The 19,304-nt window shown below is 36.2% G+C and overlaps 1 protein-coding gene across 4 annotated transcripts in view; it reads left to right on the top strand.

The window, feature by feature from the left end:
• Positions 1 to 19,304, top strand: part of LOC145678831 (chorion peroxidase-like) — a 73,481-nt gene that overhangs the window by 12,381 nt on the left and 41,796 nt on the right. For all 4 annotated transcript variants that reach the window (XM_081749377.1, XM_081749379.1, XM_081749380.1 and 1 more), the window contains exon 2: positions 11,239 to 11,497. In XM_081749377.1, the coding sequence (XP_081605503.1) occupies positions 11,239 to 11,497 (259 nt within the window). The remainder of the gene's footprint in view (positions 1 to 11,238; positions 11,498 to 19,304) is intronic.

Raw genomic sequence — 19,304 nt, 5'->3', positions numbered from 1 at the left:
TGTGTGTGATTAAATGTATGAATGTGATTAGGTGAGGTATTTAACCAGTCTTCATAGTTCCTCGAAATAATTAGTCTATAGTTACAGCAGAGCAAGTGTTTCGGTCCTATATTTTATAGATCCATTGCCTATTTATACCACCATTTCATCAAAATATCCCTAGAAGCTAGCACGTGGATCTCTAGTGTATTAGGTTCCGGGTTCAATTTCAAATTAAGGCTCAAATACTACAGTGGTACATACCAAATTTTTCCACTAACATTCGTCCTAACACCTCGCTGCTGACAGAGCATTTTAATAAAAATCAAACGTGGGAATGTATAATTATTCACTATATTCTTTCGAATAATTTGCTTTAGTCTATGAATTATGTAGCCCTTATGTAGCAAATTCTGTAACTACAAATGCTGTAGAGAAACTGCATATCAATATTACTTTTCAGATTATTAATGCTAGTTTCAAGGTTTTTTTTTTTTTCAGCCTCGAGGCTGTACGAGACTTCGATCTAAGGTTTAAAATTGAATCCAAATCACCGTAGTGAGTTCGATGCTTTCGCACAGAGAATCAAACTCGAAATATCGTACACACAGGCATACGTGTTACCCATTATGCGCAAGTAGGGTTAAAGTTTATTACAAGAAAAGTGTAAAACTCTCTTAAAAGATTTCCTTTTAAAATATTTTAGTATCCCACAAAGAAATTTTTCTACGCCACTGTTTCACAGGCGCACGATATTGCTGGAGAAGTTTGAAGGTGAGTGTACGATTTGAATTTACGTATATAACCCAAATTTCAGGTTCTACTTGTGGCTTCCTATTCTTTCAGTTCTAGCGTTTAAGAAAATGAAAAAAGTCTTTTTGCTCAGCCGACATAACCGTGAGATGTGAAACTGATTTAAAAAAAAACAGCGCAGTGGTAGACACGTACTGTGCCACTCGAAAGAAAGTTTCTCGAAGTAATCTTACAAGTTAGGTAGGTATTTAATTTCGATAAAAGTGCCGTACAGTACGATATTGGATATGAATTACTTCTATTTCCGAAAGTAATTTCCCCTAGGTGCAGAGAAGGGGCATGGTGACTCAATGGAAAAGCGCTCAGCTCTGGTGCGTGGGGTCAATGGTTCGATCTTCCCGCCAAGTTTCTAGTAAACACTGTAAGTAATGTGTTTTCCGGGGTAGTTTCTTCCCACATTCTCATTCCACCGAATCTTCCATAATTAACTTGCCTTAATCATGTCTCCCTTAGCCTAGAGGGCATAATTGTGGGACGTTAAACTAAATTTATTTTTCTGGGTGCAAAGGCGTAGAAGCGTTCAACAAATCGTATCGAACTCGTGCAACTGGTAAAAAAAAAGAAAAAATAAAAAATAAAGTTGGAATTTCTTAAAAAAAAAAAAAAAAAAAAACTACATTATCCTCAATCCAATGATAGCACCTGTAAACATGTTCCGTCCAAGGGGGTGACAAAAGTTATCACAATTGAGATCTTTGAACTACAGCGTATACCACACTAAAATACAAATATTGAGCAAAGCAGGTTTTATTATAAAATAATAAATTTGATCGTTTCGGATATCTAACATACCCTTCTTCAGACACTATCGAAATATTTATTTTTGATAATGTCTGAAGGATATGTTAGATATCCGAAACTGTCAATTTTATTATTTTTATAATAAAACGTGGCTTTGCTCAGCATTTCTTTTTGTATTTGTTTTATTGAATATAGCAAAGCTAGTATGAATCAGATAGCTTATACCAATGCTAAAAATAATTACAAATTTTGATAATTTTCTAATTATACTTTCTATAATTTTGAGGGTGTTGAATTCAATATTAGGATGTTCAAATGTATCCTTTGATGGAATCACGAGGAAACTGATCTGAAGGCTGGCATAGAAACATACAAATTGAAGTAATTTTTCTCGTAACCGTGTAGAGAAATATACTGGTTTCATTGATGCGTCTAACTTGTACAGTTTTTTTTTTATTTATTTATTTATTCAAGAGAACATTTTACTTGTTCCATGCGTTAGTTTCCCTTTTCGTAGCTAGATTTCACTAGTATTCTTTAGAAACGACTAGTTATACTAGTGATTGATCTATAATTTAAATTGCTGTAATTGTTCATAATTGATGAATCCCGCATGGAGAAGTATCCAAAAAAATTTAGCTTGAATGGCTAGCACGAAATCCCAGGTTAAATTCCTAAGTCATACTCTAAATCCGACACGCATACTATAACACTAATTATTTTTTTAATAACTTGGTTTACCAAAACTCATATAATAACGCTAGTTAAAGAACTTGGTTTACTTCTTCATACTTAACCTGTCCGTATGTCTATCTGGGAGACAGAAAATCTTAAGATCTACTTGATCAATGTAGTGAAGTTAAATTTATTTTCGGAGCACATATTCAAATCGGAAGTGGTAGAAATGATCTATTTCCGGTTTCAACGTTGATCTTTAGCGAAAACTGTAAACATGGCAGTTTTCTGCAATTTAGCATCCCAAGAACACATTCAATTTAACTTAAACCCCGAAGTGACACATTGACAACTTCCGGTTTTAACCTAGTGAAAACTTTTTTTTTTTTTTTCTAGAATTAAGCGTACGAAGAATACTATAAACTCGAATCTCTTAATCTAAGTGGCAGAAAAATAACCAATTCTAGTTTAAATGGTGATCTCTATGGAGAACATCAAATCTAGTCTCAATAGTTTCCAGAAGTCTCTACTAAAACCGGAAGTGGTAATCCACCAATATTTCCAGTTTCAATGTTAGTCTCCAATAAATTACCCCAAGTTTCCACCTGTGACATTCCTGTAATTGTCAATAACTACGTTCCAAGTGTTCGAGTTGCGGTGTGAGAAATTCATTTGTTTGAAAGTTTTTACTTTTTCATTTATTGAATTTTTCGATACTTATTCATATTTAATTTCCGTAAGACAGTTACCTAATTTCATATTGACATGAGTCTAGACAAGATTGTAGGCAGTCTTATATCAAAACTTCTCGTATGGAAGTCTCCATTATCAATACGATACATGAGATATAGATATCTTGTTTCGTTGCATCACCAGTGTTGGCACGACATTCGACTGCTTAAAATCTCGAGTCGAATCTCGTAAAAATGCTGTCTCGTCACGAAAATTGACTCTCGAAGTATCACTAATAAAATTATTAATCATAGCAGTAAGTACGCCAGAAATTTTTACTTGGGTGTGTTCAAAATAAAAGGGGGGTGTGCTCTCAGAATAGTGATATAATTTTTAAACACTCAAACAAGAAAACAGTATATTTTGTTACGCAACTATTGCAATACTACTACTACTACTGATAATAATAATAATAATAATAATAATAATAATAATAATAATATTCGCAGTGGTAGGTTCAATAAAGTAAGTTCACACATTTGAGCATTTATTATTATTAAACTAAGTAATACAGTGAAGCCTCTCAAAACGGACATCGGTGGAAGCGATTACTTGTCTGTAAATGAGAGGTGTCCCTAAAAGGAAGGGTTACCTCTCATAACACCACACCACACATATTTATGGCATGGAAGAATAAGAAAGTTTGTCCTCTTATGAAGATGTCCATTATTGAGAGATGTCCGTTAAGAGAGGTTTCACTGTATTGGGAACTAATCTCCACTATTTTACCCAATAATTCCCCTACATGTAAATTGATTACATACGAATTATTGTAATTATTTTGCAAAATTCTGTTATTTCAATTTATTTACCCCCAGCAAGTTTTAGTGGGTGATTTTTTTTTTTTTTTTCCAAAATATTAATTGAGAAAAATTCCCTCGTTCCATGCTGAAATCATATTCGTTTAGGAATTAATACTGTACATAGTTCCAATTTCATTATTTTAATATTCTAACCCTGTAGTTAACGTTAATTGTTGTAATATTATTTGATCTCCTAATCTCCGTTCCTGCCCTTCCTGGCTACGTTATTCGCTCTGAATATCTTTCATAAGAAAATTATTCATTGATTGTTATTTTCCAGAAATCCAGTTTTTCAATTTACAAATATTTTGTATCTTACTGTTTTGTCTTCTTTAATATACCCTAATTTTAATAATCCCAGGGCTCATAGTGGTTTGGTCTCGTGTAAATAGTTGAAAACTGACCAAAAATGGTCAAAAGCACACAAAATCTCATCATAACCCTTTTTTTCCTTTGTCAATTTCTCGCTCTTTTTGTTGTTTTGTTTCTTCTTTACTTCTTCTTGAGATTCATCCTTTCTTAGGTTTTCAAAGTATGTTTTGTAGTTACGGTAAGCAGACTTAGCAGATGTAAAAAGCTTCTGAGTAAGTGGAACCAGTTCTGGCCTATTTCAGAATTTCTTCATCCCAGATGGGTCTAGGTCAAAACGCCCACACGATCGGTCATATCTCCCACACAAATGGACAAATCTCCCAAACCCACGAACGGTCAAAACTCCCACAGCCAAAGCTCCCACACTCAAGAAATGTCAAAACGCCCACACAATCGGTCATAACTCCCACACAAATGGACAAAACATCCACACATAGCAACGGTCATAATCCCCACATAAATGGTCAAAACTCCCACATAAATGGTCAAAACTCCCACATAAATGGTCAAAACTCCCACACAAATGGTCAAAACTCCCACACAAATGGTCTAAACTCCCACATGCAGAAATTGTCACAACTGCCACACAAACGGACAAAACCCCCACACAATCGGACAAATCCCCCACACTCTGAAATGATCGTGATTGCACGTCTTCGTTGCGGCTCTTTATGACGCCCACTTGAGTATTTCTGTCATTAGAAAACAGTGCAAGAAGAATAGTTGCAACATCAGTTTAAGTGGAATAAAAAGTACAAGGGCAAGACATGCAACCAGGATCATTTCAGAGTGTGGGAGATTTATCCGATTGTGTGGGGGAGTTTGTCCATTTGTGTGGCAGTTGTGACAATTTCTGCATGTGGGAGTTTTGTCCATTTGTGTGGGGGTTTTGTCCATTTATGTGGGGATTGTGACCGTTGCTATGTGTGGGAGTTATGACCGTTGGAGGTTATGACCGATTACCAGTGTGGGGGTTTTGGCTGTGGGAGTTATGACCGTTCGTGTATTTGGGAGATTTGTCCATTTGTGTGGAGGTTATGACCGTTTGTGTGGGCGTTTTGACATTTTTTGAGTGTGGGGGTTTTGGCTGTGGGAGTTTTGATCTGTTCCCTCCCAGACATTATATTTAACTTCGCATTAAGTGTTCTCAAAAACGTGAAATATTCAAATTCATCACCTACTCTTAAGAACATCATACAAACACCATAACACAAGACGAACATGATGAACCACACACACATACACACAACGTTGAACGAAGTGTTAAATATTACGAGAGAAAAAGATTATTATGATAGAAGAAACAATAGACATAGAAGGGTTCTCAATCCCACCTTGAGAACTTAAGCATCCACCAACCGTCCACTGTGCTTTAGAAAGAGTAAAAGCTGAAGTGGGAATGAAGCTGACTGTTTCACATACTGAAGCTTTCAGAAGAGTAATGAGTAACAAGTTTCTGTTTTTTTCAGTTTGTTTTCATATTTTTCTTAGAAAACTGCCAATGAAAACATAAATCACACGAAAAGGTCATTTTACCTCTCAAAAAAGTAACTTTTAGTGACAAATTTGAAAAAATAACTTCTAGTGACCAACTTGAAAAAAGTAAATTTTAGTTAAAAAAGTGACTCGCTATGAGACCTGTTCCGCTCAATGAATTTATGTGAATAAAAATATACTTTACAAAAATTAAGCTAGCGCCAAATGCGTTCGTGCATAACGCTAGACTCATTCTAAAATATATATAATTTTTACTTCAATCGATCTCTTCATTTTTAGAAACGTTTTGACTACACCCTTCTAACGTCCGTCCGTTGATACACCACTTGCAAAGCAGGCTCGAAACCAGCCACAGAGCTTTGGGGGGCCATGAATATGTTAGGAGGGGCCAAGTCATTAAAAATTCTCTTACAAATATCTAAATTGTGCATTTTGTATTGAGGTCTGGACGGGACATGAAAAATTTAGGGAGGGCCAGGCCCTCCCAACCCCCCTCTGGTTACGAGCCTGTTGCAGAGTAGCGCTTAACCAACTGAATCTGGTATAAGCTTATTACTATATTGTCACATTTTTCCTTATTGAGGAGTGCCAATTTCAGTCATCTGCATCTGTCCATCAATTTCTTTTCTCGGAAACGACTGAGGAGCACAGGAAGGTAGGTATCAGCGGTCTGTTTTGTCAATTGTTTCAATCGAAACACCCCCCGAAACAATGAGGTCGTGTGGTTCTCGAAGCCGTACATGAGAACGAGTTCGCTTCGTATTTTGAAGTGAAATAAATAAGAATATTGCCTACCTTCCTAAACGCTAAACCTTTTTTAACTTGATGTAATAAATAACCTATATGATACTGATTGATACAATTGGATTTTCCATCCAGGGGTGTGTATGAAGAAATTTGGGGGGTGTTGGGGGGTGTAGATTACTCCCTGAATCATAGAACTTCCACCTCAAACATTTACAGAAAAAAATTTTAATACGGAAGTTGAAACAAGTAGAGGAAAAAGTTTGCCACAAGGCGAGTCATAATTTTCGAAACTATACGCAGGGGCGTAAATAAGGGCCCTGCAGACCCCGCATTGCGGGGGCCCAAGCCATCATGGGGCCCCCCCAAGTCGTGAAGTAAGACGTAGAGATGGGGCCACACTCCACGTTGTCTGCGGGGTGGTCCTCAAGCCCTTATTACGACACTGACTATACGTAACGTGCAAATTAATTATAGAATCCCTGCATTACTGCTTCTAAGAAATAGAAATTACTGGAAAACCTTCTAGATGCATTAAAGACCACACAGAAAATACACAAGTCCTACTTAGGAGTTTGGTCACACCTTCTCGGAGAGAACTTTTAATTAGGCTCCGGTCTTTCATTAAAAGTTGATCTCCGAGAAGTATAAGGAAATAACTCCCAACTATTCCCTGTTCAGCGTAAGCTCTAAACTCCGATAAACGAAATATTTGTATCAATCCGCTTGTCACAGATACGATTGGCTAGTGATGAATCACTCCCACTCCCCACGGGGAGGAGCAAATTATACACCTGCACCTTTGACAATACTGTCTTGTGTTGTCCAGATACTTGCAGCAGCAAAGAAAAAAAAACTCGAAAGATTAAAAAATATATTTGAATTTCGCTGGTAAATAATTGTTGCTTAGTAAGTTTCCCTTGTTCGTGTTTCACCATAACACTTGCGGAACCGGGATTCATGTCAGCCATCTTTCAGACTTAAAAGCAGAACACGCCTTCACAGTTGAATTGGCGCCATAACTACTGCGCATGCTTAGTGTTTATTTCTATTGTTTCACTAACCACACTCCATTGTAGTTTTATTAGATAATCCATATTATATTTGTCATTTATAATAATGTAGCAGTTTTATTTGGAGCTTCATAGCAAAAATAATAATCAAATCATATGAACTATTTTGCGGAGGAGTAGAAGCGTTGGTAGGCCAACAGCAAATTGGCGAGATTTAGTTTCAAGTGGCTTTGTTTATTGCAGTTTAGAGCTTACGCCGAACGGGGTTTAGTTAGGAATGGAAGTCTGAAGACTATTATTGTTGAGACTGACATGATTGTTTCATAGATCACATAGCCTTGCACAGTGTTTACTTTCAAAATACGGGGTAAAAGGCTGTAACAACCCGGGGTTCTTAGTCTCTGTTCGGGCGGCCATTTATTTGTAATCGATTCGTGTATCGGGTCACTGTTCGTGGTTCTGTCCTCCGTGGTCCTGCCAATGGGTATTTGCTGGAGACCTGGACTTACCTGGGTAGGACGATGAAGGACCTTTCCCAGAAGGGATTACCAAATTGTTTCCAAATTGCTCGTCGGTCTCAATGACGAGATGAGCATTAGACGCCGAGGGTTCAGATGTCGAGTCTCGAAACCCTCACGGACGATCAGACGGTCATCCAGACCATAACGCGCACAAACATTCACACAAACGAAAACACACTGGGTTAAATGACACTATAATTTTTTTTTTATCAGAATACTATTAAAAAGAAAAATAATGAAGAGAAATGATCACAAGATATATATATATAATTATTTCCATTATCAAAATCGCACTTTACTTTTCACCATATTGTAGCCCTTTATCACTTTGATTTGTAAACACAAAATTATAATTGAGACTTCGCTATAAATTCTTTTCTCACCATTAACGCACTTGAGGGATTAGCACTGGGGGAAAAGTTGCCGGGATAATCCCACGTAATAATCTAGTTGCTGCTCCAAACAGTCCTGAGGAGTTGTCTTCAGCAAAATGTTTCCAAAGTGGAATGCTAATGTTGGAGGGCGCGTTTATAACTTATACGCACAGGGTATGTGAACCTGGGACTTCACTAGTTGGGGCTAGCCGTAAGAAAGTCCTTCACCGGCTAATAGCTTGTGCCCCTTAACAGTCATACTTGATTCCTGACGCGACGTGCGTAGTTACGGCTTCCAAACCTGGAGTCACTCCTCGAGCACAAAGGTTCGAGATACGAGCTACAATTGTTCACTGAAGAATATTGGCAGTTCATTCTAAAAACCACTAAGTTAAATCATTTGCATGCACATGCAAACAGAATATGGAAAAGAATTTAATTTTAGTCCACTGGCTACAACGCACCAGACATTGCGATAACTTGACTGTGGGGAAAGACCAAATAACGAACTGGAAAAGCGAAGTGACTGGCGCAGACGCTTGGACACCTGTTCTGCTCTAATCTACTGAAATATTTCCATAAATGATTAAAAAAAGCACTTAATTCAGTTCCAAATAACAGTAGAATATATACGGTGCATATTAATAAGTCAGAAACACTGAAAAGGTTCGTCGCTTACTGAAAGTTTCTCGCGAAAAAGCAATCTTTTAAATATATATATATGAAAAAAACAATGAAAGACTTGTCCAGTTGCGTGGGAAGGAAGGAATTCCCACCGAAGAAAGAACTTATTTGCGTCGCAGAATAAAGTATTAATCGAAAAAAATCAGTCTTTTTATGAAATATACAGAGCGTCAACAAAAAATACTTCTATAACCTGGTGGCGGTTATAAGATATGATGGAATAGTTACAGAAAATAATTGCGGAACCTTTGCAAACAAAAATAATTACCAGTAATACAGGTACAGGCATGATTTTTCTCACTTTGATACGAATTTTAAACATGTGTAGTTTATCATACAAAACCTAAAATAATAATAATAATAGTAAAACTGTACGAAACTTGAACCACCTTCAACCACATTTACTGATTTCTACATTCTCGCGCTAACTAAGCAGGCTACAGATTTAATGCTACATGTCTGTTCTACTAAGTCACGATTTTAATTTGATTGTTCCAATTCGTCCCTTTTGATAAATAATATTCACTTTTTGCTTTAAGTCTGCAGATATATAAAAAAATGTTAAATATTTTTGCTTCTAATTTCTTTTCTAAAATATTGAACATTAAAAATGTCTGTAATCTTTCCTGGTGTGGAAACCTTGCAAAATTTCGAACATGTTATAATGTGTACTTGGGTAGACAATAACAGCCCGGGATTTAGCTCGTCACCTATTTTATAAGATATTAAACAGTCCTTGTGTCTACAAAGCGAATGCCAAAATCCTTCACAAGTGAGATGAAGGAAGTAAATGTTTTTATGCGGGAACTATAGTTCATAGCAACCGCCAGGGCAGGCACGTAGCCAAGGGGTGGGTCCGGGGGGTCCGGACCCCCCCCCCCTTCGAGACCAGAAATAAAAAATAGACGAAACAAAAAGAAACAAGAAATAGGAAGAATCAGCGTTAAAAATAAAGATAAAATATAAAGATAAAATAAACCTAAAAATAAAAATAATTTTTCGTCATCGCATCCTTGCAGTATCAAACATGTTATTTCAGAAACTGTTTTCTATTGCTCCTTTAACTTGTCATTTGGAACAAACAGTAGTTGACGGAATAATAACAGGACTTTCTTTCCACGTAACTGTTTTAACATTTGATTTAACAGAGAAAGGAACGCAGATGTAAAATATTTTACAAGACATTATTGGATACGTACTTTTTTTAATAGTTGAGGTTATAATGAAAGGAAAATTATTATATTTGGATGAACAAAAGAATTAACGTAGATATTGTAATTTAAAAAAAAAAAATATATATAAATTTTCTTTTATTCGAGATTTCTTCATAGTTTGTTACTAAAATACTAACATGCATGAGCGCCGATCCTGGGGGGCCAAGGGGGCCCGATCCCCCAAAGGTCATGTGGGCCCCATTGTTGTATTTATGAATATACAATATATTGGCATAATTTGAATGCAATTTGTCTTCTGCATCTGAATGGACTCCCCAAATTTAGAGAAATCGGCGCCCTTGCTAACGTCCTAATTTTAAAGTCTTAACAAACGAATATATGTTGCTAGTAAAATTGATCAAGCCCCTGGTGTAACAATATTTCATATCAAACATCCCCCCCCCCATCACGAAATCCTGACTAAACGAACAAATGTTAACAGTAAAATAGCTTAGAATAATCGAACTCTGGTGTGATAACCACAGTATTTCATGTCTCGGACCCCCCCCCCCTTCCCCTATTACGAAATCCTGGCTACGTGCCTGGCCAGGGCGTCTTAGAGACTTTAGGATACGGACCTTTTAGGTAACCTTAGCTCATATCAGCCTGCAGAGGTTGTGGAGTATGTTTCTTTCTTTTTTTTTCTTTTTTTTTTTTTTTTAGCCTAAGGGCATGTTTTGTCATTGTTGGTAAGTCACTTGCCAAAACTAAGCTTCAATGCATCAGCCTTCAGCTAACTTCATATAAGAGTTTTGTTCCAATAATGTTAATTCCTTCGTCTCTCCCCGTTTTTCCTTCCATTGTGCTTTTAATCACCTTTTGATATTCCAGTTCCTCCTGAATGTCCCAACCTGCATTTTTTTTTTAATTACTGCTAAAATGTGTTTTTTCTCTAAAATTTGTTATCCGTTCCATCCACTTAATCCTCTATTTTCTTCACACTCAAATTTTGAGTCTCCAGATATTCATAGCTTTTATGTAATGTATTCATCCCATAGATCAGAATACTACTCACAAATCTATTAGATGTATTCATTTATTTTCTAGATTTACTATAATCTTGTTTTCTATTCTAGATGTGGGAGATAAAAGCGTTACTATTTCTGTTTCTCGTACATGGGATGCTATGTACGAGGTCCATCCATTATAGGAATTTTGCCCAATTCGAACACCATGGGCGATCTTCGGAACACTCAAACCATTGTACTATGAAAGATGGCAGTAGCGGGCGTTGCGTACCTCCATTGCAGTGTCCAGGAACTAAGCCGCGACAACACTGTGTGCTGCACAGCGGAAGTTTGGGAATTTGCTGCATTACTGGACAGAACCATACAGGTAATTTCAACCGCTTAGCTTTCTAATTTCAACGTTTACGTGTGTACAGTAGTAAATGAATAAAATATTAAATTCTACTTGTTACAGTGATCGTAAGTTCTTTTCTGTTCAATAAAGAAATGATTGTTTCCCAGGTCAAATAGAAACTTCCAAATACTTTCAACACGTTGAAGGCTTTATTTTGCCTTCAGACTACCATAGACAATAGTTACAAGAGACTCATAGTTCATGAAGAGAACAATGAAAAATTTAGTTTAATTTAGAACAGGGATGCAAATAGCCACTCGCCCGGGGTGAGTGATTCATCGGTGCGGACGAGTATTTAATATCATACCAAAGGTAAGGAAAGGATTTCTATTGTGGGATGTGGGCCAGTTCTTTCCTTGTGCTAGTAAAATTTACTTATTTGCATCCATGGTTTAGAAATTGTTTCGGAAAATATTTTTTTAAAAATTTGTTTTAAAAAACAGTGAAACCAGTTTGACACTATTAGTGTTAGATTAGAAATTGTTTTTTCCTTTCGACACGTGGACTTCGTGTCTTCATGCTAATATTAGTTCTAAACAAATTTGGAAAGTATTTTTATGTATAACATAGATGTTTATAACATGTTCACACTCCATGATCATAGTTCACCGGTGCCTTGTGTACTTAGGTGTATATTGTGGAAAAAATTCTCAAAGCACATTTCCAAAGGAGTCACTCCCTCGGAAATGACCTAGGGCCGTATGCATAGTTATTCTGCGGGTTACTTAGGGGCTACGTACGGGACACGTGATAATTTGCGTTGCAGAGTTCTCCCGCAGGGTCAAACAAGCCCGCAACCTTCCCGTAAGTCAAGGGGATGGCTAGGGGTGCTTCAACGCACCCTTTGCTAGCCCGTAGCAGTTTCTGTTGTATAAAATTCATATGCTCCGTGCTGACAAAATATTTGAATATGTTAATGAGTTTACCGAATTCGTTGAGCTGATTAAGCGATAGATAATAGACATATTGATGGCATCCAATTTAAAAATATATACCAATTCCTGAAAGAAGATTGCAGGATATTTTGCTTCCGCTCGTGCAAATATTGAATACAAGGTCAAAGAATGGACTAACAACTTCTACCTGAAACAAAATAAGCGAGAGATACTTGTTGTTACAGTATTGGTACTGAAGTAGATTTTAGATTAGATTGTAGAATAGCTTCAGAATTGATTCTAGGGGTCCAGTGGTGATTTCAAGGATCGGCCGGAGGGGGGGAGAATTTCTCCCCGAGAACCATTACGTTCCCTCAGGACCACATAGCCTATCGTGCTCAATGTGAATTCTCAGTATTTTCGTTACTAATACATTTCATCCGCAGTATATTGAAATCGAGAAAAAAAAAAAAAAAAAAAAAAAAACTGGAATCATCACTGATGGGAAAAATTGACTCAATAGTTACACATATTTCATCGTGAAAATGTTATTCTAATGTGTTTTACATCCTTCTCCCTGTTGGTGTTTTCTTACATTTCTCGGTTAGCATAGGTAAAGTTGAGGAGCGCTAACATACCTTTTTTTTCACTAATGATCTAATGTTTTCTGCATTCTTGGTTTCTTACCTGACCACCAGCTGCGTACACATTTATAATATGCTTGCAAACTTATATATTATAAATAAATGTGAAAAACCATGCCCAACACAGGATAAGTTTGCATTTATTCCGATTCCAAGCTGGGCACAATTTGAGGGATCACGCATGATTTTGTCCGCGGAAGCAGGCACATTAGTGTTGGTGATATGCGTATAAGGAAAGACAAGTGGACATAATCGAACTCCTGTTTATCGACGCGCTGTAATTGCTCAAATTATGCATCGGTTCACGTGATTATGGAAACAGTGTTAAGAAGTATGGCTCATAATTATGCAATTATAATGGAAAACTAGGTTCTAGTGACCACCTACTACAGATAGATGCATATTTTTTATACTAATTTGATCATTATTCGAGTAGACAGTTCTATCAAATTTTGACACATTTCTTACATTTTCAGGTTAGGTTAGAGCTTTCTATTTCTTTTAGCAAAGTATGTTTATATGAAGAGCTCCATTACTACTTGCAGATTAACTTCAGGAGGGCTCAGTATAAATACAGTGTGGGCGTATAACATAAAAACTACATAAGATACGAATCAATTTGTGCTATGTGGCTAAAAGCACGAATGCTACCTAACTGAGTTATGGTAGGAGCGCATCAGGCGGCTCCGAGTGATAGTGAGCGGGTGCGTCCATAGGGAGCAGGCGCGTCAGCGATGGGGATATACGTATATACGAGGATAGTGGAAGAGCACACTTACACATACAATACTTTCATTATCACTTAAATCATTTCAATATGCTGCCATTGATGGTAATTACTTATATTTACTCTTTCATCCCTTCACGAAAAATGTAGGGCTTCACATCGTATTTTACCTATAAATTTTCTATTTCGTAAAAGTGTCTGCTCGAGTGAACCCCTAATTCGTTTACACAACATCGCAAACTCGCCCGTTCCCTACGGACGGACCTCGACTGTAGCCCTCCAGCTTCACCTTGGCATTAAACCGTAGTAGATGCAAAAATTGCTTGTAATAAGCAGCTTGCAAAGTTTGGTGCGTGGTTTTGAGACGTCTGCCTTTTACTATATGTATGTATGTATGTATGTATGTCTTATACAATTGTACGCAATTAGATAACACTCTAGGAATAAATACATAAGAAGTTTTACGCTATTTGCATGGAATATCCTCCCAAAAATACTGTATTTATAGATGTAACTTTTATGCCCTCCTAAGGTTAACTTTTATTGGCAAATTGTTTAGAAAATACATTCACAAAAATACTATGGGCTGATTTTGTCCAAAAAAAAAAAAAAATTAGTGTATATGTAATTTATTTCTAGTGGGATTTCTATTGTAAAGCTACAGCCTCACACGTTTTCTAGCTACATATCCATATTTCTTTTTGCGAGTTAACAGACTTTACCTGAAAATGAAAAAAGAAATGTATTGCTAATCTACACCGATATTTTTCCGCTTTTCTATATCACTTTATAACTATTTTCAAGTTAACAGACTTTATCTGAAAATTAAAAAAAAAAAAAAAAACTGTATTCCTAATCTACACCATTATTTTTCCGCCTTGGCAAGAACAAAGTTCAGAACATTTATTTCATTTTTTGATATAGCATACGTTGTATCCATGCAGTTGCTGCTTCGATGTTAATTCTTTATCATAGTAGAATTGAGTTTCGGAGTTCTACCTTCAACTTTTTTTTGACAAAATTTTAGCCTCGCTCGAGGTGTACTAGACCAATCAGCTCTGTGTTAACCGTACCTGAGGGATCACTTTGGAAGCTTTATGCATTGCACAGTCAAGGGGAAGGTTGAGGAAGCCCACAGGTACGGTTCGTCTAGGGGACCCCTACGTTGTCGACTATGCATATGGCCCCTAGTCTCCCCTGTTTAACGTAACTTGCGATTATACGTCCTGTAGCGAATGACATCTAATTACATCCCTTTCAATTTTTCACTTGCAAACAATTTTCTGGAAGAAAACTTTATTACATTTCCGAAATAACTTTTCACTATTCACATCTTTACCACTAATAAAACTTACGGATAGAACAGGGGTACCCGCAGGGATGCGACCATGATATATATTTTTGGGAGATTTTCCATTGAAAACGGCACAATCTAATTTCTCGACCAGTTGTGTAAAGTAGCACTTGCTATGAATAAAAATTAGTTCATACAAAAGAACACATTTTTTAGGGGCTTGATTGTAGAGCTCCCTGGGGTCCCTGGTTATATTCCGGCTCGCAACAACTGAGATTGTGGTGCAGTGTGTTTTCTTCCCACTTTCTTAATTTCAGCATTTCTTAGCCTCAGTGCATTCCAGCATCACTATAATTTCTCAGTGCAAAATCGTCGGACGTTAAACTAAAGCCTCAAAAGAAAAACAATGTAGTTGGAGGCGTAAGACATTCTGATTGTTTTAAAAGCGGCAGAGGGTACAGTCAAGTAGTCTCCTGTACATTTTATTTTGGAGGGAATAATGCTAGATTTGGAAGGGTTGTATCCATTTACTTGGAGATGGATCTCTTATATCCTTAGCCAACTGGATTCAGTTTCTACTTCAGATTCCTATTTCTCCGATCCAAATATAATCAATCTTAATATTCTTTCTGTGATCAACCTTAATATTGTCCTCCCATCTGCGCCTAGGTCTTCCTAATGGTAGTTTTCCGATTATAGTCTTCCAGTTAATTTTCAAAGCGTTCCTACTTTCTTCCAATCTGGCTACATGACCTGCCACCTAAGACTCCTAGATTTGATGACCCTAACAATGTTTGGTAAAACGTATAAATTATGTAATTCCTAGTTATGAAGTTTCCGCCATTACCCATTCCTGTTCCTCTTGGGTCCGAATATTAGTCTCAGGATTTTCTCACTTTGTTCTTCCTGAGTAAGCGACAGTGTTCCGCAACCATACAAGACAGGCATGATTATAGTTTTATATATTTTAAGCTTCAAATTCCTCGACAGGAATTCGCTGCTTTTAATAAATTTTTCTTCGTGAATATAGTTTTGGTCTGTTAATATTCATCCTAGATATTTGAAAGTATCCACTTTATCAAAAGTATTATTTGATATTTTAACGCATTTAGTTTGCCATATTGCAATTCCGACGAACTTCCATGTATTTAGTTTTCTTTTGCATTTACTTCTAAACCCATGCCCCTGCAAACATTTAAGACTTCTGCGTTTCTTCCTATTCTATCATCACCTATTAAATATAAATCACCATACGCCATAATCTGGTGAACACCTTTCAACTCTAGGCTCTGGTCGCTATCTTTGATTTTCCTTATAGCGTACTCCAGAACAAAGTTGAATAATAATGGCGACAACGCATCTCTTTGTTTCAGAACATTCTCGGCATGAAAGCTCGTGGACAAGGATTCTCCTACCCGGACTTTACATCGGAATTCATTCCAAATTCTGTAAGAATGTTGTACAAGGTTTCTCTAACAGTCGTAAGCCTTTCTAAAATCAATAAATGATGTACCGGGATATTATACTCCCACTTCTTGAGTATTTGCCGAATGAAAAATATTTGGTCGATAGTTGGTAGATTTCGTTTAAATCTGCACTGATAATCTCCAGTGTGGGGTCGATTTTTCTAATAGAATGTTTGAAAGTACTTTAGAGGACGTTGATAGAGAAATGCTTCTAAAATTATTACAATGTTCTGTCGCATTTTTTGTGAATTGGAACAATTCTTTCCACTCTTGTGGCAATTCCTCTTTGTTCCAGATAACTATAAGTTTGTGTATGTTCCACAATTTTTCGCCTGCAACTAAAATGAACTCAGCAGAAATTTCGTCCACAGCCGGATATATAAATTTCTTTATAGCGATTTCTACTTCTATGAACCTAGGGCGTGCATAGTTTAAAAGTACTAATTTCCAAATAATTGATAATTTGATGAAATTAGCGTAAATTTGTTTGTTTGCATGAAATAATGCTTGCAGTTAATCTTTGTTGTGCGTTGAATCTTCGGGAACGAGCATCAATCAACTTTATAGTGTAATATAAGGAACTAATCAAGGTATACTAATAATACTCACTTTTGATAAACTAATTGTACTTTTTATGCTAACTTGATGGGGCTAAATACAATAAATTTATTTCCAAACTTCGATCTTTTGGATCCCGAGAAAAATTACTTCAAACTTAATGTTTATATATAAATCTTAAATTTCTTTTCTAGGCGTCCTATGGATGAATGTTTAAAATTCTCAATTTGATTGAGAATCCTCAAAACATAACAAAATGTGCAATTAAAAACATATCCAAACATGTACATATTTACTGTCATGACCGCTACTTCAGATACATATATATATTTTTTTTGGTTCTCATGTTCCATACATATAATTAACAATGGTTCCATTCTATTCCCCAAATATCAGAATCCCAATTAGAAATGAATAAAATCGTAGCAACTTTTTTCACTTCTGGCATAACTATTTCCTATTGCAGAATACTAGACTGTTAGCATAATTACAAATTTAGACTGGGATTGATATTCAAACATGCAGTGCAGCAAATGAGCAAATTTTGTCCTGATCCTATACTAGTCAAATTTTATAGAAGACAGAACACTTTCTAGGAAAGCATACCGCAACGCAATTAGTCACAATTATGTAATTGTCGTACACGAACTGAAAACCCTTGACCCGTATTCGTAGTTGGAGGGAAATTTCGTAGGAAAATTTAGAAGAGATTTTTTTTCGATAAAACGTGAAAATCCAGGCAAATTCTTGCGTTGACTGACCAATATGAATGCTTTTTTTTTTTTTTTGTTCAGAAATAAACCAATACAATATAATAGCAAGTTTGTTTGTACTCATTGTTGGCTGGTATTGATTTTTGTAAATAATAATAATAATACCATAATACAATAATAGGAAAAGCAAATGAATAAAACAATTGTGGTTGACACTTCCTTTTAATATAGCTAAATTTTATCAAGAAACTTGTTATAGGAATTGGGCACTCAGCAAAATTTTCAGTCGAGAGGAAATTTTAAGGAAACCCATTAACACTAATCAGACCAATATTGCGCATAATGTTAATGCAAGAGAATTGCAGATAATGTGAAGATATATAATTATGATAAATGATACTCTTGTTGTATTTCAAACTGTGGTGGCAAACTCAATGCAAAAACAAATTTCAAAGGTTGTAGTTCAAAACCAGGGCTAATCTTCAAATTTTAACCCTTACGATATCAAGGTGTTTTCTATAACGTAGCATACCAAGGGGGGGCTCGTTGAACCCATAGAGAAAAAATAATTTTCAAATTAAATTCTTAGATGATTTTATTAAATCAGTTATAAATGAGTGTCCGGATGGATGAGTGATTAAGGTCGTAGCCTTGCAATCAAGGGGTCCTGGGTTCGATTCCACAAGCGGGAACACAAGTGGTTTGAATCTCACGTTAAACTATAGGTCCCGTCCTCTGGACATCATAAAGGAAATGGCAAACCACCATGGGTTCGTCTCGCCCAGGAACATTCGGGTAAAACACATAATTATAAATGAAATTATACATGTAGGTTATACAAATAGGTTAAATTCACTGATATTACACGATACGACACACAAAAGAAAGACTATTCGACTTCAGAATAATAGCATTGAAGCTGCGAAAACACTGCAATGCTATAAAACGTCTAACTCGCAGGATGTTCAAAATATTAGTTATTTTCAGTACTGCAAAATCAGACCACGTTGAACAATAACGAGGTGATTATCAGTGTTGCCAAGCCAATCAGTGTTGCAAAACGTTAGTATTGCCAGGCCCAGATATGCCAGTGTTTCTGTAGCACAGAACACCAAGCTGCAACGATATCTCGTCAGAACGAAAAAAAAAGGTAACATGCACTACCAGGGAGGGGGCTTGTTGAACCCAGTTCCCATTATTGCTAAATACAAAATAAACGAGAACCTGTTTAGAGCAAAATCAAGCAAGATTTCTTAACAATCCATTACATAATGTTAATTTCTGATTTTTTTTTTTTTTATCCACACGGAAGCACAATTCACAATATAATTATAGGTTCGACGAACCACCCTTGGTATCGTAAGGGTTAATAACTTCGAATTATATAGCTCTAAAGTAGTTTAACTAAGCTCCCAGAAAAGTTTGTTTTCGACATTTATTGAAACTTAAAATACTTGACTAAATAATTTTAACTTATATTAAACAACTTAACTGCATAATTTC

This window comes from Thermobia domestica, chromosome 2, assembly GCF_964235325.1.
Source record: "Thermobia domestica chromosome 2, izTheDome1.hap1.1, whole genome shotgun sequence".
NCBI classification, from domain to species: domain Eukaryota; kingdom Metazoa; phylum Arthropoda; class Insecta; order Zygentoma; family Lepismatidae; genus Thermobia; species Thermobia domestica.
The sequence above is the reverse complement of the archived record's forward strand: the minus strand, read 5'-3'. Positions and strand labels throughout refer to the sequence as shown.